Here is a 25,252-nt window from a genome sequence, read left to right on the forward strand (position 1 = left end):
TATTTGTTAGAAAAATGTTTTTCTCCGTCATCAACCCACCTCCTGAATGGGCTACATTAAAACGTATTTCTTTAAAGTAACTTTAGCGTGCAATGGTGCAACCTTGAGTACTTACTTATTCTGTGGTGCAAGTAAAAAAAAAACTACAAACGTTGGAACTATATATATCAGTTGGTATAGACTATAGACGGTTGCTATGGCAACCGTTTGTTTTGACGTCGACTTATTTACATTTTTATTTGTTTACGGTTTACGGACAGTAAAAATGCCTCTGTTTAGCAACAAATTCTCAGCTAAAAGTATACCAGTTCGAAAACAAGACACTTCTGTGATAAAAAACGAGTTTGGGAGCGATTACGCATCGAAGGAGTTGTCGCTCGATTTGGGGCAGTTATCCCTAAAATTGGGAGATTTCGAGGTATCGTTTGAAGATGGTCAATGGATTCCAGGTAAATACGTACCCATTGGGGGAGGCCTATGTTCAGCAGTGGACGTCCTATGGCCGAGATGATGATGATGATGACGTACCCATAATTATTATTTTTTGAACCTAACTAAGCTGTATTTTGGTAGGTAATTAGGAACATGTCGGTTTTTAGCCAACGTCTTGCGTTAGTAAAGAAAATTAAATATATTTTTTTAGTATCAAGGACCAAGTTAGAACTCGCAGATATATTACATCATCATCATATTTTTTATTATTCACAGCGTCAGGAAAAGCTGGTGCAGCGCACAAAGAAAACCTGCGGTTAAAAAAGGAACTAGAGAGGCTTGAAGAGGAGAACAATATGTTGCGGCTAAAGTTTGAGATACTTTTGGACATGATGACCGACAAAACGGTAGAAGCTGAACAACACGCTGAGATACAGCGCGCACAGAGCGTAGGCTCATTAAAAACGAAGAATAAAAAACAAAAGTGGTAGTAGGTAGATATTTAGATAAGTACATAATTATTATGAAGCCAATCGATTTCGAAACGTGCGTGCGTTCACATTACTAGAACAATCTCGTAAGTGGAGAAATATAGAATGACCTAATTGTACTTCCCATATTGTAATCTCGTCCCATCTATTTTCGCTGCGGAGACGTTATTAACTATATCTTTTCAAGAGTTTGATATAAATGATACATAGGTATGAGCAGTTGTTATAGCATGATCATTCTTTATAATAAGTTATTGTAAATAAAACTAGAGTTGTAAACATTTTGACAATTTTATTTCAACAACTTAAAATTAATATCACTTATCTGTCTTGCAGATTACTTATTATTATTCACATATTATAAACAATATTACTTAGCGCAAGAAAGTAGAAAATGCGAACTAGTGTTCTCCTATATCTTACAAATTTCATTATATCTTACAGCAACTTTCCACATCCTTTTGACACTGAGACTCTTTTGTCCTGACTACACCTAAGGGTGTCTTAACCCTAGTTGGGAAGCATTTGTCCTAATAACTAGCAGTTAATCCGTGTTAAGGTTGGGACAGCGACTTCTGACGTGACCTTCCTGACGGCACAGTCCGCAGCGGCGGCCGCGGGAGGCGCTCTGACCGCGACCTCGGCCTCTGCTAGTGTTCGCGCTACCCCATTCTGTAACTAAAGAGAATATAACGTACAGCTAACTACCCCAATGCATTTTGAGATTTATATCTTTAGTTTAAGGTTCAAAATTAATTTAGAACATTTTCGTGTCTTGATTTCACTACATCTCAGGCTAATAAAGTTGTAGTCAATGATGGAAGTAAATAAAATGTAGGCAGTAATTGTTTACCTGTGCTACCGCCATCATCTGCCCATTGAAAGAAATTACAACGAGCGTTGTATTCCTTCGGACAGCCGTAAAACGGGCGGCCTTTATTCGGACCTTCTTTGTGGACCGTGACTCTGAAAGCGAAGCAAAGATGTAATTAGTCGTTTTCAATTAAAAAGGGCTGAAAGACACACAGGTTGTGAAGCGAAAATGCTTACTTTTTACATGGCACACCGCAGTTACACATAACATTATCGTCGTTCCCCTGAAAGTCGTCCCTAGAAAAGCTAGGTGTTATACCCCAGCCCCTAGTAGTGTTGTTGCTGCTAGGAGCGGCGGTGGAATTGCCCCACGAGTTACTCGACTGAGGCGGTGTGTCAAAATGCGTTTGCCCACCACCGTCAGCCGATTCGGGCGCCCATAAGAAGAAATCGCAACCGCCATTTTCTTTGCCCTTAGCGCATTTGTAAAATTTCTTTCCTGAAATGAAAAATAACGCTTTTCAGTTGATTTTGAACTTTGAGGGTATGATACAAAAGTTCAAAATCATAGGAAAATATTTTTCATTGTGACTTTTTGGGTTGTTAAGATGTAATATTTATGATCCTCACCGAAATTAGCAGTTTGCTTTCGGACAGTTAACAAGATTGCAGTTTGATTACACCCACACATCACATTGTTGTCATCTGCATTTGCGTTGCTGTTACTTCTAAGGACCGGCATCCGGGTGTTGTTCGTCGGATTTTGAACTGTATTCGCAGGAGGAGGAGGTACAAAACTCCTTGTTGGATTACTGGGTCGGTTTTGAGTTGTTCTAGCAGGCATAACGTTAACCGTGTTGCTAGTTCCTCCGAATATACTATTATTTGGTCTAGTAGGGTTGGTGGTAACCGTCTGCGGACGACTTTCAGGCACTCGTCGGACACTAGAAAGATTGATTTTGAGTAATTCTAGAAAAGACGTATCACAGCCTCCGATACAGGTAGTGTAAGGAGGCGGGTATAAGTGACTTATCGAATTATTTCTCCATTCGAATATAACTTTCTTGTAATTTGGCCCACACTGAAATAGAACATAACTTTATAAATAAGATTCCAAAAGTTACAAGCCATAAAGCTATTTAAATAAAATAGGTAAGTAGTGCTACTTACTGTGGGGCATGAGTCCGGTAAAACTTGCAATGTCTTTACAATCGACGGGAGCCACACTGCATTTTTACATTGTGGATAAGACAAGCAACCTATGTACAATTCTTCAGGGTTATTCTTTTTCTGTCTCACCACCATGTCTGTCCCGCATTTAGGACATTTCAGAACTGTAACAAAATCCATAAAACCATGGTTTTAATTACATCTAGTCAATATAAACCCAATCATAGAACATGAATCAGAAGGAATGTTATGTTTTCTTACCTGAGGGCATCTGAACAGGCAAGTTCTCAGTGCTAGGAGTGTATTCATTAGGCCTTTCGCTAAATCTTTCAGCCAACGCGCTGTCGATCTTATTCGCTTCCGCCGTCACGGTCAAATACACCTCTTTGTATTTTGCTACCTAAAATAAAAAAAGCAGGGTTCGAAAATATCCGATATTTATTATAAATATCAAAATATCGGATATTTATGATATATATCCGATATATATCAACTTTGATATATATCAATTTTGTATGAAAGCCATAGTATTATTTTATTGCATTATTCATGAATACTATTGCATATGTGTTACATAAACATGTTTTTAATGTTTTTAAAACTTAAAATCAAATAAATAAAGCAAAAACATAAAATATCTTTGAAATACGGCCAAATCACCTAAAAAAATAAAAATCTTATGTCAAAAAGTACAAATACAGTAACAAATTTTAAAAGTTGATATATATCATCAAAACATCTTGATATATATCCCTTGATATATATCCTCGAACCCTGAAAAAAAGAGTTATTCAACAACAGTGACCCTGATCTTGCAAAGAAATTTAGTGTTACTTAATTTAGTTATTGGTATTATTTAGGTATTAGGCCCGGTTTAGAAGTCCGTCTATTGCTGTCCGCGCCGCCGCTGCCGCTGTCAAATTCTACATAGAAAAAAGAGTCGCCCGACACATCTCTCTTCTCCTCTAAAAATTGGGGATTCATGGTGAAAACGGGCCTTAGTCTCCTCTGCAGAAACATAATCCTCTCTAATTTTGATTTATTCCATCCCATCCTGGCTAGACGAATTGGGGAGGCCTTATGCCCCAACAAGGAGTTTTTATGTTATCCACGAGTAGAGTGGGAATGGCCTTTATTATGAAAATGTTAGTTACCTGTTCAGCTAGCACTATCTGCGGATTCTTCCTCCCTTCGCTGATAGCCTTCAAATCGGCCTCCAACTGCGCCCGCAGGTGTGGCTTGGAGATCGTGAGCCCCATCGCGTCGTAGCCTTCTACTAAGCCCATGCCCAACAGGCCGGGAACGAAATGTATAGCGTCCGCCAGTGCCACATAAGACCTGTTCTTTATTGTTTCTATATGTTCTGCGTGGGTTGCGTCGGTTCCTGAAAGATTGAAAGGTGACAAGACAGTGGAAATTGTAAGGCGAGAATAATGTAAGACAATAAGTTCGCGAATTATGCCAGAAACCCCAGACATAACGTAGAGTGGGCGTGGTCTTTCTCAAATCACGTGACACTAAAGCACCTCGCATTCCGAAATCATAAACACAAACTATAAAAATAGTGATTTACATGTCGCAGTCAGATTGTATAATCCGCCGTTTTACATTACAGCTAGGCATTTTGCATTACAGCTCTGTTTTGTAATACGACGGATTAACGTTTAGCCGGATTGAATACGGCTGAATGAAAATCCGCCGGAATGTATTCGGCGTCAACCGTTCTTCAATACAGCTAGCCGTAATGTAAAACAGCGTGTCATTACCCGCCGCTTTGACAGTTTTTAGTTCCTATTTTCAATACCGTGGCGCTGCCGGACAAAGTGGCTATGGATTCTGGTGTTCGGCGGAATCCTACACAATATTATTAGTGTAAAAATATGAAATCATGGCTGTGGCCGGTGAAGATAATTTTATCTTAAAGAAAAATAACCCAGAAAAAATGACTAAAACTTTATAGTTTTGAGTTACCTGTTCCCTTTGATCATTTTTAATGACTAAAAAAGACTAAAGCCAAATATCTAATTAATTCTTAAAATGTTTAGAAAAGTCTAATTGTTTTGAGTTACTTTTTTTTAGATGGCTATCCCTTGTGATTTATAAATAAGTAAAAAAAATACTGAAGCCAAATATATTATTTAGTATACAGTAACGAAGGTAATAATTCTTAAAATCTGTCTTATTAAAATTTATTTTCATTAAACATTGTTTTATTTTGTAAGTATGGTCACCCTACAATCTATAGTAGTACGATGCGGCTAAACGTGGGCCGCCGTATTGAAGAACGTATCGCAATGACAATCCGCCTAAACGTTGAACCGCCGTATTACAAAACAGAGCTGTAATGTAAAATGCCTAGTGGTAATGTAAAACGGCGGATTATACAATCCGACTGCGACATATATACCAATTCCATGTTTTTCCATTAGCGCGATAAGATCAGCTTCAGTCAAGAGATTCGGCGGACTTGTGCTTCCATCTACCAAGTCTATACTGGTAGGGTTGAATGTTTCGCCTGCCTAAAAGAAAAACTAATTACTTCTCTCTAAAGACTGAGGCGACTGATGAATTATACATGACACCAGCAAAAAATTAGTGTCGCCCTAGATGTCTGACATAATAATTCATCGACATCGACGGCGTAACATGCACAAAGCAGATCAAGCGGAAAACAAATCTAGATGTTATGAGAAGAAAAGTGCAAAGATATTGCTCCACTCTTTAGTGCTTTTCAAAAATCCGATGTCGACAGTTAAATGGTGGTGATGATTTAGAAACAATAAGTAGTCTAGATTTACAGAAAGTTACCTACTCCCTGGCATGTACTCTTTTGGTGGTTTCTTTGATAGCTGGTTTCTCAGATTCCTGGCCGTGATCATGAGCCCGCTGGCCGCGAACCGCTCGCCCGCCACGTCTATGACCACCGTGGACTCTTGGCCTTGGACATCTTATGTATTCTATGACAGATGCACATTCTAGCGCTTATATTAGTTTTACTCACCTGATACACGTGTATTTCCTTAGACGACCACTTATCGTACGGGTAGACTTCCAGATAATTCCTGGCCGTGATCATGAGCCCACTGGCCGCGAAGCGCTCGCTGGCCACGTCTATAGTAACCGTGGTCTCCTGGCCTTGGGCGTCCTTGGAGCAGCACGCGAGGAACGAACGGACTATGAACTCGTAGAGGCGTTGCTCGTTGCCGGATAAACCTAAAAAGTTTTAACAACCTTTCATCAAGGACGGAATTTAGGAAAAGACAAAGACCAAAATTGTATGGAGTTTGGCCCAAATGTCCACCACTAACGAGAACTATGTAATAAAATAGTCTACTAAATACTGATTCATTATAACTAAGTAAACCGCAATCAAAAGTATCCTGTCAGTAAAAAGTTATGACTGAATGAAAAGTCATGTTTTTTACCTTTATAAGCGAAAAATGTTGTTGATATTATTCTAGAACTCATGAAATTATGAGTGGAGATATTACATTTCTACAATGGACCTAGACAGTAAAATAAAAATCCAGGTGGCCAGGTAAAGTATGTGATTGTCAACAGTAAAAATTTGGAGCCAGACATACTGAATTTTGATTAAATTACCTAATAAAAATTGACCTAGTTCAAAATTGAATGACTCATTGCACTCCCCCTAGTCCTATCCAAGGTTTTTACTACAAAATCTAAGGAAACAAAAGTAAATGTACCTAACTTGAAAATAAATCTTACTGTTAATATACTTAGTAGGGTGTATAGGCGGATGGGCCTTATCGCTCTTGTTGCCTTGACGCGGCGTGGGCCCTCCACTATCCATGATGCCCTGCGCGAACGCTCCCCACTGCGGGTCCCCAACTTGCTGTGTCACCAGTTGTCCGAGGTTCATCTCTTTCGGGAACTCATTGGTCTCTGTACGCGGGTAGCTGATCAAACCTTGGGTGTATAGTTTTTCGGCGAGACGCATGGTCTCTTTAGCGTTTATTTTTAGCTTCCTTGATGCTAGTTTTTCTAGTTCCTACAATATAAGTAAAATTTTTATGATCAAGCATGTTGAAGGTACAAACAAAAATCTTGTTATAGTGTAGGAGACAGACGCGGGGACTAGACGCGAAAACAGGCTGCGGCAGACAATTTCATATACATATTATTTTGTGTTCAAAGCTTCGCACACTTAGCGTCAGTCACGGCGTCGAAAATGTATGAAAGCAGCCTGTCGTTGCGTCTAGTCGCCGAGCTGTCGCTGTCGCGTGTCTCCTACGCTTAGACTAGGCGCAGACCACCGATTTTTAGTTGGCCGATAGTTGTGCCCGATTTTAAATTGTATGAAGAATCGGCAAAATCAAATTTGTGTAATGTGCACACTTCCATAAATGCCCATACTGATCAACTGCCCGACGAAACTATCGGCCGACGAAAAATCGATGGTCTGCGCCTAGGCTTATTCATTAGACATGAAGGGTAACTTAGTTACACTAATATTTTTTATACAATTTAGCAATTACTAATTTTAAGAATATAGTGGGGATACTTACAACTGTATCTAGAGGTAGAGGTCTCCACTTGGACTTTGGTTTAGTTTTGACATCACACACTTTAGCTTGAGGGTTCTCCAAGCAGATGTCATGTAAAACTTGACAAGCATCTCTGTCGAAGAGCCGTATTCTATCCCATGCAAAATCTACACTCAAATTATTCATTGTGTGATTCACTGTAAGTTAATAAGAAATTACATTAACCACAAAAAAAATCCAAGGTTCCACCAACTGAACTTGTACCCACTTGTCAAGATGTATGATAGTATTGAAGAAATTAACTGTTGGTGAACCAAATAAATAAAATAAAACTGATGCAGCTATATAAAATGTAGAGAATGAAAAGAGACAACTGAAAATGAATAAACATGATAGGAGAAATTTCTGTAACCACAATTCTTTTTTTTAACTTTTTGTTTTCTCTCACAGACAGTATGTAAGTCTCACCTTTAATTTTCCAGAATGGTTCTACAACAAAGTTCTCAACAGCTATGTACCTCTCAACCACAAAGCCTAGTGTTGGAAACTGACAGGAGCCATAGCTCACTAGGCTCTCTGCCAACTTACTGGGGAAGACTTTTTGAAGCCTTAGTGTCTGGAACCTTGTAAATGCAGCACCTGGAATAGTTTGTAATAGGTTTTAATTATTGTATTGACACCTGTGTATGTATATTGTCCTAAGGATGAGTGGAGAGGAGACACTGAAATGCTATAAAAAGGCAAATGATATGGTACGAAAGGCAAACTTAATAAGGAATTCTCTCACAGGCCAAAATGTCAAAAACAATGCCTTACCTATCCTTAAGTCCAGCTCTTGTCTTACATCAACTGCATCGCTGACATTCTTATTTGGTTGCTCTAGGTTATGCAAAGCTCTACGCACTGATACTGCAGTGATTTCAGAGAATTTTGCCCGGAACACCTGTATGTTCTGCTTAGCTGCTGTACAAACTTGAATTATCTCAAAACCTATATTTTCACCTTCTCTGTCACAATCTGTCCATATTATGAGACCTTGGCAGCTTTTGATTTCTCTTTCTAAAGTTCTCTGAAATATAAAAACTAGATACAATAAGATAAGAAAGACTTAGCCAAGAATAAGTACAACAAAATAGAGTTTACCTTAATTTTTTCATAATTTTCTGGACAGTATTTAAATACCGGTGCATCAAACAAAGTCAGGGGATTACAAGATTGCCAATTTTTGTATGCACCAACAAATTCTAAAGCTAGAAGATGACCTGAAACTGATGTCATCACCATTTGGCACTTTTGACCCCTAACATCCGCTTCAAATTCATAGATCTTGTTGTATTGGGAAAGCCCCTCTCGCTGAAATTGTAAAGTATTAATAGACCATATTTAGTTAGTAGTAAATTTTTAGGTTTGTTTAAATTTTACGTACCCGTCGCGAAGTTCCTCGGGATAGATGTAATGCAATGTTTTTAGCTGCATCATTTTTTTCAGCAACATTTAAATATTTCATGGTATCAGACTTTTCGCGTTTACTAATTAAAAGCTGGCTACTGTAATAATTACAAAATCGTAATCTCTCTTTTAGGTTATGCGCCGAACGCACGAAAATTTTCATGTCTTGAAGGGGAATATCCTTTGATTTGATTGTTTTGTATAACATATACTTTAAAAGTAAATTAATTTCCTTTTTGTTTACTCCATATAATGAATTTATTTCGTAAATAAAATACCGCCAAAAGAAAACAAACACAACAACTTTTTTTGCAAATGAATGACATTGACATTTTGTTTTTTCTTTTTTTTTTGTTGCGGCTTGGCCGCCTAATATTCGAGTTGAAAATTATTAATACCGAGGCCACACAGAAGAAGAAGAAGAAGAATCGCACTATCACGATGTGAATGGCTAATGGCATTTCATTTAGGTATCGGCAGGTATCGGCATGGCATGCATCTTATTCTGTGGATAAGTCATTAAAATGGATCTTTAACCAAAGCCGTGAAACTACTATTAAAAAAAAAATATTAAAATTAAAACTGTTAAAACCATATGATTGTCAAAAAAACTGGCCGTAAGGATACTTTCCGAAGCCGTTAAACCTGTTAGAAAAAAAAAAAATTGTCAAAAAATTTCGTGAACTGTGAGGGATACATTTTTATTTTGTAAAGCTTAAATTTAAATTAACTTTAAGCTTTAAATTAGAGAGTCACAGAAGAAATATGTAAAAAAGGACTCTTACGTAGATAAAGGCTTCATTTTTTAAGTATTAAGATGTTATCGAGACATTTTCTTGAGAGCAAAACATTCAATTTTGCAAGAATGTGTTTCCTAGTCAAGTGTTTGAAGAGACTGAAAAGTTCACAACAATGGTTATGTCGTCAAAAAGCTGACCCCTACGTGGAAAAAGCTAAAATCTATAACTACAGGTACGTAACTTAATCACTTAACTTGTTATGGCTATAGCCATAACTATCTAGTAATTAAGATATATTTTTAAACTTCCTTATTTAAATTCATTTACTATGTTCATTTTAGATGTCGGAGTGCGTTTAAACTATTGGAAATGAACGAAAAAACCAATATTCTCACACCTGGGCTGACTGTGGTGGATCTTGGTGCTGCTCCAGGCTCATGGACCCAAGTTGCTGTACAAAAAACTAATGCTGACGGTGCTGAACCAAAAAAACCAAGAGGATCTGTGTTGGCTATTGACAAGTTACAAATATTTCCTATTGAGGTAACTACACTAACAACTATTTAATTTTATTTGTCCTTATAGATTATGTTACCAATTTAAAATTCATTTATTTGCAATTAAAATCTATTTGCAGGGAGCAACTATCTTGAGCAACATGGACTTCTCTACAATAGGTGCTCATGACAGAGTAGTAGAATTACTTGGAGGCAAGAAAGTGGATGTTGTTCTCTCAGATATGGCACCCAGTGCTACTGGGGTCAGAGAACTGGACAAAGACAGAATTATTGGACTATGCTACATGGCCATAAGATTTGCAGCATTAGTGACAAAAATTGATGGCAATTTGCTCTTTAAAGTCTGGGATGGAAAGGAAGTTCCTATATTAGAAATGGACTTAGAAAGGTTTTATAAGAGCATCAAAATACTCAAACCAAAAGCAAGTAGATCTGAGTCATCCGAAAAATTTATTTTAGCAAGAGGTTTCAAAGGGATACAAAGACCTTTGGAGAGTGGTCGGTGGGGTTAAGTTTGTTGTTTATGCATAAATAATAGACAAGGTCTTCCAGAATTACTAATAAATAATTGTGATTGCAGATTTTTATAGAAGGAAAATAGAATATGTTCTATTGTTATTGTAATCTATAGATATTTTAAGTAGGACATGCTTTATTAAGAAAATAGGAAAAGGAAAATGAGTAAAAGATTTAGATATAAAATATTACATATTTTTTATTTTGATAGCATATGTAAGCATTTTAATGTTATACTTAAAACAAGAACAATAGCATAATAATGTAGCCATTGTAACTAAAATAATATGTAAAATACATAATATCCAAATTAACAATCATTGCCATATTTCACTTGTTGAACAATAATGTAAGATTTGTACTTTAATATTTACAATAAAATATACATATTTGGCATAACATGTATGTCTCTTTAGAGTCACATTAAACAATAATATCACAACAAATAATTATGTTCACATTTTCCCAAAATTGCGTTTTAAATAATACTTTTCCTTTCTTAATTTGACAATTATTATTATGAGAAAGCATAAAGATAAAACTACAGTACTCCTGTAAACTAGCTTTTACCTACTTTTTACATAAACAATGTCAAAAATACTGATTTTCGTGTTGATGATTCAATCTGCTAATAGCCTAAGCTTGCTGAAACCTAATGAGTATTTGCTTTCCTTGATATATTTTATTAAATCATAGATTAAGTAATTAAATGATCACAGTCAAATGTTTTGTCCAGATTGTGCAATATTTATACAACCATTATAGCATCAACATGAAGCAACATGCACTTTTTTGGCTGAAATGTTAAATAACCATAATAAATTATTAAAGTAATTAAATTCTAATTAATTATAAATTCTGACAAATGACAATCAAATTGCGTGTCAAGTTCTTAATTACGACTTCATTCTAAAATAGCACAGAAAGACAAAAGATTGTGAAATGAAACTATCCATTGTTTTATTATTTAACAAAAACTTACTTTGATTGATGTACGCAAGTATTTAGATAATTGACTCTTGTTTTAAATCAAAACTTTAATTTATGTACATGTCTTCAGAGGCCGTTTCTATATTGTATAATTATTATGAAATCTCGGTTCAGTTATTGCATTGCAAATACATATCTCCAGGAGAATTATTATGTTGCATTAGTGTATAATAAAATCGTTACCAGCAGCTATCTGTTTTTCCTTCACGCTGATACTAACCGGACGGAAAATGCTTATAAATCACGAATTAGCCCTTTTAAAGGACATTGGGAACTTTAATATGAGAATATGCCCCACGGCGGACAAAGATGAAACGTATTTTATTTCAAAGCTTTATACTTGTAGATATATTCACTTAAAGCGCTATGTTGTGAGATATGGGAATTCTGAGATATGACGAGTCTAAGTTGAAAATATATTTGTCTATAATGATTTGATATTTTTACATGTTATGTTGTTTGGCATTGCAGGGTAACCAATAAAAGTAAATAAAATAATATAAATAAATAAAAAATATAAATAAAATAATATGAATAAATTAATATTAGACAACATCTCATATATTATTCCAACCCAAAATAAGTAGCTAAGGCATTTGTGTTATGGAAATCGGGAACGACGAACCACAACACACCCAAACCAGAGACAATGTGAAAAGATCGTTTTCTATAATATTGTCCCGGCCGGGAATCGAACCCGGGACCTCAGGATTGGCCTAACATACCTTGAAAACCGGTGTGTGCGCCTCTCCGCCACGGAGATCGTCAAAAATGTTACCTAAATGTAAAATAAAATAAAATATTAAAACTTCATTTTCTCAATATTCCCATATAAGAGAGAAAAAAAATGCACGGAAATTCATTGGATATTAGTATGTATCATCTGTGATAGGTTTCGTTTGTGTCCGCTACTTTTCGAAAAGTGGGGCAAAAAGTTCCCAATGTCATTTGTAAAAATAAGTAACAGCTTCATAAGTTTTCAATTTGTTCAATGAATAGATGAATAAAGGCGGTTAGCTTTCAGGACAATGAGGTTTTGGGTCTGACTATGCTTAACTATGACCTAGCGACAGCGTTGAACGTGTAGTTTGAAGTAAAGGCGATGGAGTAGCGTACTGTGTACAAAAATGTGAACAAAAACGTTGGTCAAGTGCGCGAAGTTATCAACAGCTGCATCCCCTTTGCGGCAGGTGGTGTTATTTTACTTTACATCTTATAAAGTTTTAAAATTAACGCTCGCGGAATAGTAGGCTTACTCATAAACTTATAATAAACAATTCATCCAAAAAAAGTAAAGCTACTCTTACTGTAAATTAAAGTCACGTGACCCGCAAACCGGCCCCATAAGATTTGGCCTAATCAAGATCGAAGCAGAAATTGTGTGTAACGCATTACGTATACATGAGGCACTGCCTTGTCCACACCAACATCTTTCTCAAAAGACCTCATCCGAACAGTTATAGGGGGGTGCAGTCGACCGCTTCGCCTTGACCATGAAGCATAGCGTAGCATTCAGACGAAGTGCGTTCTAGTGCCGTGTGAGAGCTTGGTGAGCTGCGCCGCAGACAGTAGGCTGGAATGCGCTGCGTGGTCCAACAGTAGCAAGCGCTCGCCACGCTCGTCGCTGCGCGTACGCCGGCACCGCCCGCCGCCCGTCTCTAGCGCGAAGCTGCTGACCGCGCAAATAGCGTAGATGAAGGTCAGCACGAATAGAGCGCAGAATAAGTCTGGAATTGAAGATAATTTCGATTAGTGACTATTATAGCATGGATCCATGGATAATTTATAATCCATGATTAAAGTGAGTGATGGGAGAAACTTAATGCATGTTCTTTTATTGTGTAGGTCGTGATAGTACAGGATTTACAGAACCATGCATCAGACAATGAGCCATAGAAGGGAATAGGTACGCACGATAAAGAATTTGAATTGAATTTCAAGGGGTAAAACGCGCACATTACCTATATTTGTTTTCGGGCAATCAGGTTGAAATACTATGCTTTATAAACTGTGTGCGTCCTGCCTGAGAATCGAATCCGGAACTTCCAAACTCGAGAGAGCCTGCCTAACTAGGTACCACTGGAACGTGTATAAGTGTCAGATTTAAAAGAGTTTGTTACCTAATTTATGTAAGTACCTAAAGTTGGATTTAATAAGTAGCATAAAATTAAGGTGTCATTTCTCAGGCCTCAAGGGCAAGATGCAACTTGAGGATACCACCGTTTTTCGGTAAGTTGACTAAACGGAAACAAGCACTCAACTTATTTAGAATACAACGAAGTTTGAGAGGGTAAACACTCACGATAAAGCTTGTGCCCGCCGAAGAGGCTCACGATGCATGGGTACCCGTCACCAACTACGATAGCCACCAGCAGCAGAACCACGCCAACACACGCCGCCATGATCCACGGCAGTACATACTCCCGCTTGTACTTCACGGCGCCGTGCAGCAAGGATATGCAGCACATCAGGTAAATTGACGTCAGGATCGTGCTCGTGTACAGAAATATCACGGTCACTGTAAATAAAAACAAGTGAATGCTAACAACGCGTTTTAAAGTGCGTTGAATGAAAGTAGGTAAAGTCATCCGCGACGAATAGGTCTATGTTGCGCGCCTCGTTTTTTGATAATGCTTTGAATGAAATTACAAACAAACGTGTATACTACGATTATTACGATTGATTGCCCCTGAAAACATTATTTTTCTCTCCATTGAGCATATCTCATGCATTATATCAATTCACTATAACAACGTCCAATTCACTAATCCATATTATTGAAGCCACTGCAGCGATTAGATAACAGATAACATACCCGATGCTAGATGTTGTGCCTTTGCAAATCTCCGTTGATTGTTAGTGCTGATCACGTCTCCCTCGTGGAACACGAGCTGTTGACCGTAGGACACTTCGAAGAAACCGCGGCTTTCAGCGTCGTCTTCCATGTCAGCATGCAGCATTGATAGCATTTCACCCACATGAGATATGCCAACTAATAATATTATGAGAACAAAAGATGACATTGCCTGAAAATATCCAATGAAACATCAGGATCGATGTAAGATTTGAACACTTGCTTTGATATGATGATGATGTTACTTACGATCTGATGGACGGCAATTAAAATTGTGCCTTGGCGTAAATTGAAAACATACAAAAAATTGTTTAGTCGAATCATCATTTCGTGTGATATCTTACATTGCTTAGTTCTTTCAACCATTTGTGTTATTTATATTGCTAGGACATTGCCAAAGGGAAATGAAAACATTGTTTGGATACCGCGAGTGACTGCGCTTGGCTCGCAACGGGCCTAGCGCGCATGATATTCAATATTGATTTTGTCTGATAGGTGCGTTACGCGCATGTCTTTACTGACGAGTTCAACAACTCAAAAGTACTTTTTAACATTAATATAAAACATTCGCCGTAAAGAAAACACAGAAAATATTTATAAATTAGTTTTATTTCACAACTTATCATATTATAATGTAATAAAATCATGACTGTACCAATCTAACCCAAACTTTTAGCTTGCATTAGTGTATTTGGATAATGATATATGAACTAAATCTATCACAAATATTATATGAAAATAATGCGTAAACTAAATTATTTACAAAAGATATTTTATCTACGCGAAATAGAAATGTACAAGAACCTTTGATTATGTGACGCGTTATAAATTGTAGCAGCTATCTAATGTGGAACTGCTTCATAATATAAAGGAGTAAAGACATGCAAAGAAAGTGCAGAATGTATGCACATAATTGAAATTTAGTGCAAGCTTCCAGAAGAAACTGTCAGTCTGGGTTTGAAAAATGTAATACTGTTAATAAAATATGGTATAATACTCGAATTAGGGATATATTATGTATCGTTACTCAAGAATTAAAATTAAAGATTCGGGTATATAGGGTTACTAAGTATAAGAAGATTATGGGATAAATATGGAGCAGTTTATAATAGCCGCGGAAGATTAATGATAGTCTAGGAAAATGCGTACGATACAATGATACTAATACGAGAATTTTGTACAACCTAGTGCAGACATTATCTACTTGTTCTTCATCATAAATCAATTTGGTACACATGTGATCTACACCAGTAAAGAGTAGTTGAAGAAAGTGGACAATCCTTATATTCAGAGACGAGATAATGAGTGTTGAAAAACAGTCGCGGTAAGGGACGGATCATACTAGATTACAGTAGTGACCGAAGCAGTTGAAAACATTTTGTGACGCATGTAATTTTTGTAAAATACGTGACAATTACACATTGATTGTTAAATGCGAAATAGGTAACCTAAGTGAATATTGTCATATATTAAAACATACACAACCATATAGAAAACGTACACAAAATGAAATATTTAAAAGTTGATTTTCTTACTAAATAACATGAAAAATATTTTTCACATTAAATATTATTTCTCAAAATAACTGATCGATTTATTACATTGGTATTAAAACTTACACACAATTTTGGTTTGTATCGAAATACTCGAAAAAGTATGACTAAGAATATAGTCAAATATTTACAAATTTTGAAATGATAAATATTACATAGTGAAACTTACTTAGCTTACAATAATGGACAATAAATCGATTTGCACAATTCACAGGCAGGCTATTATATCCAAGTTCATGTTAGTTGGATTAGTTGTACTTAAATGTTAGGTAAATACACATTATTTGTTGAAAATGGGAGCAATTTATACGTTAAAACATCTTAAAATACATTGTCCTGCCATGTAATGTCGCCTGTTCTAGCGTCGCTATACAGCCCGTGCACACTAACGTTAATATTGCTTGATATTCGGCATTTCACGTCACTTCACATGCGCCAGTGTTGATGGCACTCTCCATTTGCTTCCAGTGTTATAATAGTTTTACATCTCTAGCACTAATTAGTTACAGAACTAGGCACATAATAATAATGTTTTTCAGTACAAAGTTAATATAGATTCATACGAATTACATGGACAATAGAGGACCTAGTTGCCTTCTACAAAATATTCACATATTATATAATTAAATAACACTTATAGTCACATCATATCCTTTAAGTAACAATACCTAATTCTAATCTCTCTTCTCTATCAACTAGTCACAAATCCGTTGTCAATTACAGCCTGTTTATTGATAGGATCATTCAATTTTGGACAGTATTTTAGAAGTATATTCTATTTTACTACATAGGTTCAATAAGTGCTATATTATGTATGTATGTAGTAACGTTCATAGTTAATTAATTGGCAGTTAAAGATTTAGTGTTGTCACTTAATATTCATTGTAGAAAACATTCAATAACAATTTGAAGAGTAGCTCCAGATTTTCACTTGGTGTTATTATTGGAAAATATTAATTGTTTGTGCAGTTAATTTGGCAATTACGGGTGCATATTTACAAGGTCAAGTGAATAATGTCAAATTGTATTGCCACATCAGTGAAACATGAAACGTTTTGAGTGAAAAGTAGATTCTCGCTTTAGAAAAACAAACCCTGATTCACAAATTAAATCAAGGCAATAAGTAGCGTCCATAAGCATGCTTGAAATTGATATTATTATGGTGACTGATGTTTCTTTTAGTGATAAAATCATCCTCAGAGATTGTTTGACAGTGACAAATTACGGCATTCAATTTAGCACCGCTTCACAGACAGATTTGGGCATCTAAAAGCTAGGAACAGTAATTCACTGTCATTATCAGGATTATTGATTGTTACTTAAAAATCTCTTCATGCAATCATGATGGCTATACCAAGTCACACCGTAAAGTAATTTCATATAGATATCTATGAATGTACCATTTAACTTTCATAGATATACCGTTGAGATGCAGAAAATGTCTACCTTTAGGTTCTATTCCGTAGTGTTTACGAAATGCAGCAGGAGTTTCTTCCGGTGCAGTTGAGGCGGGTGTGGTGGGGGGTGGGTCGCGCGCGGCGGCGGGAAGGCGCGGCGGAGATGGCGTACGACTTGAGGTGGGACTTCAGAGCCGTCGGCAACGGGAGCCGCTCTAAGCCGTACACACACGTGCGAGCGACTATCGCACGGCAACACAGCTCTTGGAGACTTAGCACTGGAATGAGAATGGGTTTGAAGATATTGCTCCCTTTTACCTTTATTTTTCCATATTGAGCTTAAACTTTTGTTTTTTAAGTTATAAGACATCTTGAAATTGTGGTTTTGAGATTGCCAGCAAATTGTAAACATGTAGTATTCCTTTACTAAGAAAACATAAATTTAACAAAAAATAAAGTAAATACAGACAAGTAAACAGACAGTAAAAGATACAGACATTGACAAAAAAATGAAAACATACCTTTATTACTTCTCCATAGCCTTTCCATTCCATTACGATGTAACGCCATTCGGGACAATTCACAGAAACTTTCTCTGATATTAAAGTCACATAGGGGACTGACTTCGAAAAACGCCATGTGATTTTTTGCAGCATATAATTCAGCGTCCCTTTCCTGAACTTGTCGTTTGAAAGCAAGATGGAGTCGATTGCCGACCAATACCTTTGGCACTCCTGGTGCATGCTGAAATTATACACAACTTTTACTTCATCCACAAATTGATAAAATGATAGTTGGAATAAACAGGGTAAGGAACTCAAATACAACATTGTTAATCTGTAAATAAGATTAAATAATTTACCTGTTCAACTTCTTCTAGCCACCTGTCAATACTATCAAATGACCATTTATTGGTAATGTCATAAACCAGAAGGATGCCTTGGGCACCCCTGGAGTAGGAACGTATGATGGTGCAGAACCTGCCTTGTCCTGACGTATCCCATAGCTGCAGCTTCACCCTCTTACCGTCAAGCAGGATTGTTGTGGTTTTATATGCTAAAAAAGATTTTACATTTATAATAGGCATGTAAACTATCTAATAACATGTAATTTCATGCAAAGCTAATTAGAGACTAACACTTTTTGGTGTTAATAACATATGTATAAATAAATGTTGTTTTAATTATAATAATAATAATTGTTTTAACCTTTAACTGGTGACCTGCCCGTCTCTCAGACACCGCGTTTCGTTTTTTTAATTTATCTCCCCGCCTTTTTGTCGCTTCTCCCCGTGCGTTTTGGTACCTTCCGCGTTTGCCACACTCCTTCGCTCAGTAGGAGGCGCACGAGCTCAGGGTCTCCTGTGTTGCCTGTGTGGAGCTTTCGCCGTCTCACAGACGTCAGGTCAGTGCTAATGTGTATTTTACCTATGTGTCTGTTGTTCGTCACCTCACAGTTAGTTTACACAACTTCATAGTGTTTGAGGGACGTCACAGCGGTGGTAATGTATTGTTATTATCTTTTATAGAATGTCTCACGATAAACAAAAGAGGTCTGCCAAAAGAAGAAGGGTTCTTAGTCAGCGAGGTATAATACAGGAGCTTCTAACAGAGAACGACGACGAGTGTAGTAGTTTTGACGACGATATAGGCGATCCTGACTTCGTTTTAGAAAGTCTGCATGTTACCAAATCTGAGCAATCTGGAGATGAAATCAACACCTCCACCATTGAATAACAGTGTCCTGACGAAATAGGAGGGGTTGATGGATGAGATGGAACAAAGTGTTTCAACTATTCAACATCCTTATTGGCCTATGTATAATCATATTCTACTATAGCTTAGCTCAGTCGATATTTTTCAGGAATAAATTCTTACGTCTTAAACAGTGATTGCGACAATACTAACAAGGTAACTAGGGGCAGCTTCTTATTTATCATTGGATAGCTCTTTAGTTATACCTCAATTGAAACTCGTGGCTTATAATGACTACCCTACCCCGCGAGCTGCGTTCAGTTGGTGTTGATGAATTACCACCTAGACCGACTTCTGCCTCGTCCCAAAACCATCCTGGGGTTAAAAGAACATGTGCCATTTGTCTTAGCCATGTAATAAAATGTATTAGGTTCACTAGAACTTATTATGATAAACCTATGTGCCTAAATTGCTGCAAGCAAAATTGTGATGTCTGTAGACGTGAACGTTTCTAGTAAGTGATATTTGATGATTGTAATTTTTTTAATTTCTTATCTTAGGATAGCTTTACCTGCTGAGTTTTGTTGATTAGTATCTAAACTATCTAAAAATGATGATTAGGAAGGTCCCAAAGTGTATTTCTGGGGGCTAGTATGCCCATTTTAGGTGTCTAACTTTTTTTTAAATGAAAAGTACCTTGCTCAAATAAGAATGATTTTGTACCAAAAACTAATGTTTTTTTAAACCATGTTTTTATATTATTTGGACAACTATATAAGTTACTAAATTCTTGGCTTCAAACTTATTTTACGTCAGCCAATTTTTTTGTACATTAGTTTTTCTTTGACGTCTCTTAAACGTCACCTCACCAAATACGCACTGTTGACTTCAGGTCACCAGTTAAAGGTTAATTGCAATGACAGAATTAATTGGATAGTTGAAAAATGCTATTGAGGAATTATGTAGCAATAAATTGGGTATTATACTATCACTATAAAAGATTAAAAATGGATTGAATAGCTTGAATAAATCCAGACATATTTTAAATTATAAATTACTTAAAAGTTATCTACAGCCTTGGCCAAAAGTATTGAGCACCCATGATATTTATTTATTTTGAAGGAATTATACATGTGTCTGAATCAAAACAGTTTTTAACAGTTTTATATTGTTTATTAACAACAAAAAATTAATACTTTGTTGGACCACCCTTTGCCTTAATTACTGCAGAAGTTATTTTTGGTAAAGATTGTACTAATTTATTACAATCGTCACATGTTAAAGCGTTCCACTCTTCACGCAAGCGACGTTTNCCTTAGAACCGAAATAAAAAAGTGCGAAATTGGCAGTCAAAAACAAAAAACCACTTTTGCCGGTTAACCTACAGTTAGATATTAAAAATGAGATGTGACGGCTATGCGCATCAGTGCTGGCAATATAAATTATGATTTATACCATTGTAGCCTAAACCAGTGATTTTTAAATTCATTTGTTCTAAGCTGCCCCTGTCCAAAGCTGCCCCCCTCTCCTATAGCTTAGCTCAGTCGATATTTTTCAGGAATAAATTCTTACGTCTTAAACAGTGATTGCGACAATACTAACAAGGTAACTAGGGGCAGCTTCTTATTTATCATTGGATAGCTCTTTAGTTATACCTCAATTGAAACTCGTGGCTTATAATGACTACCCTACCCCGCGAGCTGCGTTCAGTTGGTGTTGATGAATTACCACCTAGACCGACTTCTGCCTCGTCCCAAAACCATCCTGGGGTTAAAAGAACATGTGCCATTTGTCTTAGCCATGTAATAAAATGTATTAGGTTCACTAGAACTTATTATGATAAACCTATAAAGTTTGGTATTTTAAAGCCTACTCGTAACGAGCTGTTTTGGTCTTTACTGAGAGCCATGGCTTCTTTCTGGCTGTATAGCCCTTAAGCCCAGCTTCTTGGAGTCTTCTGCGAGTTGTTCTTGCAGAAATTGGCGTATTAATTTCAGCTGATAACTCAGCAGCGAGGTCAGAAGAAGTTTTTTTATGATTTTTCAAAGACTAACAATACTACAATATCATAGCTAAACATCTCGAAACGTGTTTTATTGCACGTTGTGCCGTGAGTTTATGTTTCAAAACCTGTCAAAGAAAGGTTTTTATCAAATATCTTTGAGTATCTTTTATAGTTATCATGTATAAGCAGTATTTAGGGGGTGCTCAATACTTTTGGCCAAGGCTGTAGTTATTTGTTTTTCTTCCAACTGATATAGACTTACCACTTCCACTGCAAAATGGTGAATCAGCTGAGCCATCTTCTAAGTCTTGCAAGATTTCTTGTTTGCCAACATCAGAGTCTCCAACTAGCAACACTTTCAAGAGGTAGTCATAAGACTTTGGGGCTGCCGGGGGTCGACCTGTAATGAGTTTGATTTACTTGAAAAACCTATCCTCACTTGCTAAACTTGTTCATGAAATATGTTCTGTAATAAATAAGTACTACTACAAAGAGCAGTCGCCAAGGAAGTACAGAGATTTATGGTGTATTGATTGTCAAAAGTTTACCTGTTCTTTGATGGTGCGACCGGGGTAGGGTCGTGCTGCCGTTCTGAGCGACTTGATTTGTCGGCTGTTGAGGTGCTGCGCCCATATCAGACGAGGGAAACATAGTCATGGTGAAGTTACAGGCCTGAACTCCAGGTGGTCTTTACCACACACTATACACATAATACTGCGTAAAACTGATCTTCTTAGTCGACTAGTTCGGTTATATTTTACACAAAATAACACATCGTTACAATTCGATTGAGGACAAAAAGGCAGCTTTTCTAATTACAGTAATTCACTTTTTCTTCACTGTGCCCACCAAAATACATAGACGTTGGTATACAAGGTCGACACTTGTATCTTCATCGTAGACTTATTTCAGCGCGCTAGGAAGGTTCAAATAGGTGGAACTTATGATATTGTTACTTTATTTCGGATTTTCTAGGATAAATTACAATATCTTTCTTCACGACACAAAAACAACCCAAATAACATGGCAAGAAAAATAATGAATTACAGAATGAATGAGTGAGCAATTCCATGTTATAATCTGTGGATTCGTTTAGTACCATCGACAAATAGAGTAAGTGAATGAATGAATGTTTCTTAAAGTTAAAGCCGAGAAAAAGCGNCAGGAACTCTCCCGTCAGAATGGAAAACACAAGTAGTGTTGCCAGTGTGTAAACCGAATAAACCCCTATCTGACGCTTCTTCATATCGCCCTATAGCCTTATCATCCATCCTATTAAAACTAATAGAACATCTTATTAAAAATCGTTTAGAGTGGCATTTTGAAAGTAAAGGCTTAATATCGGATAGTCAGTACGGTTTTAGGAAAGGAAAATGCACATTGGATAGCATCAGTATTTTTATTTCTGACATCCGACTAGCATTCACTAATAATGAATCTGTACTTGCAACTTTTTTGGATATTTCCGCCGCATATGATAATGTACTTATAGACGTTTTAAAACAGAAACTTTTAGCCCTTCAGGTTTCTTGGAAATTTACAAATTTCATCCTAAATGCTTTATATGGCCGTAATATCTCTCTAACTGGTTCTGATATGATAGATACACGATCAGTTTGGAAAGGCCTGCCGCAAGGCTCTGTTCTCAGCCCACTATTATATAATGTTTATACATGTGATTTAGATTCTAGCTTATATGATAATATTAAAATTCTGCAATATGCGGATGACCTATTAATTTATACCAATAATAAATCTGTTGAAGACGCCTGCAGCTCTATTACGGCCACTCTAGATCTTCTAAAAATATGGATGGACAAAAATGGGTTGGAAATATCTGCTTCCAAAAGTGCTGCTGTTATTTTTACTAGAAAACGAGCTCCGCCACCAATCCAAGTATATTACAATAACATTACTATTCCATTAAAGACAGAACATAAATTTTTAGGTTTAGTTCTTGACTCAAAACTCACTGGCAGCTCACATTGTGAATATGTTGTAGGTAAATGTGAACGTCTTTTAAATTTACTAAGGTGTTTGGCTGGTGTATGGTGGGGTGCTCATCCCTTCTCATTAAAACTTGTATACAACGCCCTTATCAGATCAGTATTAGATTACGGAATGTTTTTATTAGAGCCCGGAAGTATTACAAGTTTCAAAAATCTAGATAAAATACAGTCAAAGGCTTTAAGAATAGTTACAGGCGCAATGAAATCCAGTCCCATAAACGCACTCCAAGTAGAGTGTTGCGACTCACCATTAAGGTTGAGACGCCAATTACTCTCAGATAAATTTTTATTCCGCATAATACAATTTGATAACCATCCACTTGTAGCTAAACTTCAAACTCTATCCGATATGATACCGAATTCAAGTTATTGGGCAAATAAAACATTACCTTGTTTAATTATTAGTTTCCGGAAATTCTCTTCATTGAGTTCTCCAACTCATCGTTCTAATTATCTTCCATTATTTAACTGTAGTCTAGAGTCTCTTTTAACTCCGCCAATTATACACTATCTCCCTATTGAAAAATCAGACAGAAATGCAGTTTATTATTTCAACTTAATTGTTGATTCAGAATTCAATGATTTCCACCATATTTACACCGATGGCTCCAAACATTCTGTTGATACCTGCACTGGCGTTGGAGTTTATCATTCACAGTACAACATTGTTCAAAAAATTAAATTACCTCCTGAATCCACCATATTCACTGGAGAATGTTTTGGACTATTTAAAGCCGTGGAATATATTACAATAACAAAACTAAAAAAATCTGTTGTCTTTACAGACTCAAAAAGTGCCTTACAAGCTCTAGAAAGGTTCCCATTTAAAACTAAAACACAATTTCCAATAATATACCAAATTAGAAGTGCTCTTTATGATTGTTTTTTGAAAGGACTTACTGTACATTTTGCTTGGATTCCCAGTCACAGAAACATCAGGGGAAATGAAATATCTGATCGGCTAGCAAATGAGGCAGTGCATTGTGGAGACTTGTTCCCCTATCTGAATTATTCTCACGACTTAGTGACGTTACCTAAACTACAATATATACAGAAATGGCAAGAAGAATGGGAGGATAGTAGTGTAACTAAAGGGAGAACATTTTTTAAAATTCAACCAACAATTCCGTTGAAGCCATGGTTCTTCAAAACTAAATTTAACAAGATGGAAACATCCATCATTACAAGAATGCGTTTAGGACATACTTGCACACGTGCTCATCTATATAAACTACGCATTATTAATGACGAAATGTGTGAGTGTGGGATAGAGGTCGAGGATCTCAATCATATTCTCTTCACTTGTCCTCGTTACAGTAACCGAAATGTCCTCCTGAACTCATTAATCTCTCTCCATATTCCGTTCCCAACCTCTATAGTATGTCTACTATACTTAAACTGTATAAATGTATATAAATGTATTATTTCATACTTAAATTTCAATAGTATTAAGATATAAACCTGTTGTTCTTGTATTTAATATTTTAGTCGTTATGTATTTAGTACTAGTAGTAGTTACCTATATCCTATGTCCTCACCTGATCCTAATTTCCTAAATTTAAATCCGTTGCCGTAAATATTTTAATCTCCCCGTTTCCCCGTTTTACTCGACTCTGGCACGGCGCATACTGCGCGGATTGCCATAAAAAAAAAAAAAAAAAAAAAAAAAAAAAAAAAAAAAAAAAAAAAAAAAAAAAAAAAAAGTTAAAGCCGTGCACAGATAAGGATTACTGTGAAGCCGTGTCTCTATTAGGCAAGTAAGCGGTGAATGCCCCTTGTTTCGCTTGATAACTCATTCAAAGCAAACAGTCGCTTTTAATTATTACAGATTTCTCTAAATTTAATTTATCCACTTAGGTTCCTAATTTTGCAATGATGGTTGTAACAACTCTATAAACGTAAGTCTAGGCTGCACGCGAGCGGGCCATTAAGGACACTCGATAGTTCTTAGACAGCCTACCTGCTACCTTTATAAAATCGTCGGTTCACCTTGTGGGTGGATGTCCAACGCTGCTCTTGGTTGAGGCCTATGTTCAGCTGTGGCCAAAATGATGATGATTAATTTGTTTCCATTGCCAGCAATGACATATAAAAACATCTTAGATTGCCAGTA

The 25,252-nt window shown here is 36.5% G+C and overlaps 5 protein-coding genes across 5 annotated transcripts; 2 read left to right on the plus strand and 3 right to left on the minus strand.

Annotated features, from left to right (window-relative positions):
• The first annotated feature begins 202 nt into the window (after positions 1-202).
• Positions 203-1,113, plus strand: Cby (beta catenin antagonist chibby). The gene is made up of 2 exons (XM_028322259.1): positions 203-449; positions 709-1,113. The coding sequence occupies exons 1-2, from the start codon at positions 266-268 to the stop codon at positions 921-923; spliced, it is 399 nt and encodes a 132-aa protein (XP_028178060.1). The 5' UTR covers positions 203-265; the 3' UTR covers positions 924-1,113.
• Positions 1,114-1,269: 156 nt separating this feature from the next.
• Top3alpha (topoisomerase 3-alpha) lies at positions 1,270-9,165 on the minus strand. The gene is made up of 15 exons (XM_028322261.1): positions 8,841-9,165; positions 8,558-8,767; positions 8,231-8,483; positions 7,883-8,053; positions 7,436-7,611; positions 6,636-6,918; positions 5,908-6,119; positions 5,314-5,425; positions 4,061-4,290; positions 3,168-3,306; positions 2,907-3,070; positions 2,367-2,817; positions 1,974-2,235; positions 1,777-1,889; positions 1,270-1,601 (listed from the first exon to the last, which is right to left on the minus strand). Exons 1-15 carry the CDS (start codon positions 9,069-9,071, stop codon positions 1,468-1,470), a joined length of 3,141 nt encoding a protein of 1,046 aa, XP_028178062.1. The 5' UTR covers positions 9,072-9,165; the 3' UTR covers positions 1,270-1,467.
• A 375-nt stretch (positions 9,166-9,540) lies between these two features.
• Positions 9,541-11,788, plus strand: Mrm2 (Mitochondrial rRNA methyltransferase 2). The gene is made up of 3 exons (XM_028322178.1): positions 9,541-9,835; positions 9,945-10,146; positions 10,241-11,788. Exons 1-3 carry the CDS (start codon positions 9,681-9,683, stop codon positions 10,631-10,633), a joined length of 750 nt encoding a protein of 249 aa, XP_028177979.1. The 5' UTR covers positions 9,541-9,680; the 3' UTR covers positions 10,634-11,788.
• A 759-nt stretch (positions 11,789-12,547) lies between these two features.
• Positions 12,548-15,001, minus strand: LOC114365573 (uncharacterized). The gene is made up of 4 exons (XM_028322177.1): positions 14,731-15,001; positions 14,443-14,653; positions 13,930-14,145; positions 12,548-13,354 (listed from the first exon to the last, which is right to left on the minus strand). The coding sequence occupies exons 1-4, from the start codon at positions 14,845-14,847 to the stop codon at positions 13,140-13,142; spliced, it is 759 nt and encodes a 252-aa protein (XP_028177978.1). The 5' UTR covers positions 14,848-15,001; the 3' UTR covers positions 12,548-13,139.
• A 172-nt stretch (positions 15,002-15,173) lies between these two features.
• Positions 15,174-22,195, minus strand: Rab40 (RAS oncogene family member Rab40). Its single transcript, XM_028322176.1, has 5 exons — positions 21,679-22,195; positions 21,393-21,530; positions 18,294-18,487; positions 17,953-18,175; positions 15,174-17,709 (listed from the first exon to the last, which is right to left on the minus strand). Exons 1-5 carry the CDS (start codon positions 21,785-21,787, stop codon positions 17,504-17,506), a joined length of 870 nt encoding a protein of 289 aa, XP_028177977.1. The 5' UTR covers positions 21,788-22,195; the 3' UTR covers positions 15,174-17,503.
• Positions 22,196-25,252: the final 3,057 nt, after the last annotated feature.

The sequence above is a fragment of the Ostrinia furnacalis genome, unplaced genomic scaffold (genome assembly GCF_004193835.3).
Source record: "Ostrinia furnacalis isolate ACB-3 unplaced genomic scaffold, ASM419383v2 OfSCF7604, whole genome shotgun sequence".
Classification (NCBI taxonomy): domain Eukaryota; kingdom Metazoa; phylum Arthropoda; class Insecta; order Lepidoptera; family Crambidae; genus Ostrinia; species Ostrinia furnacalis.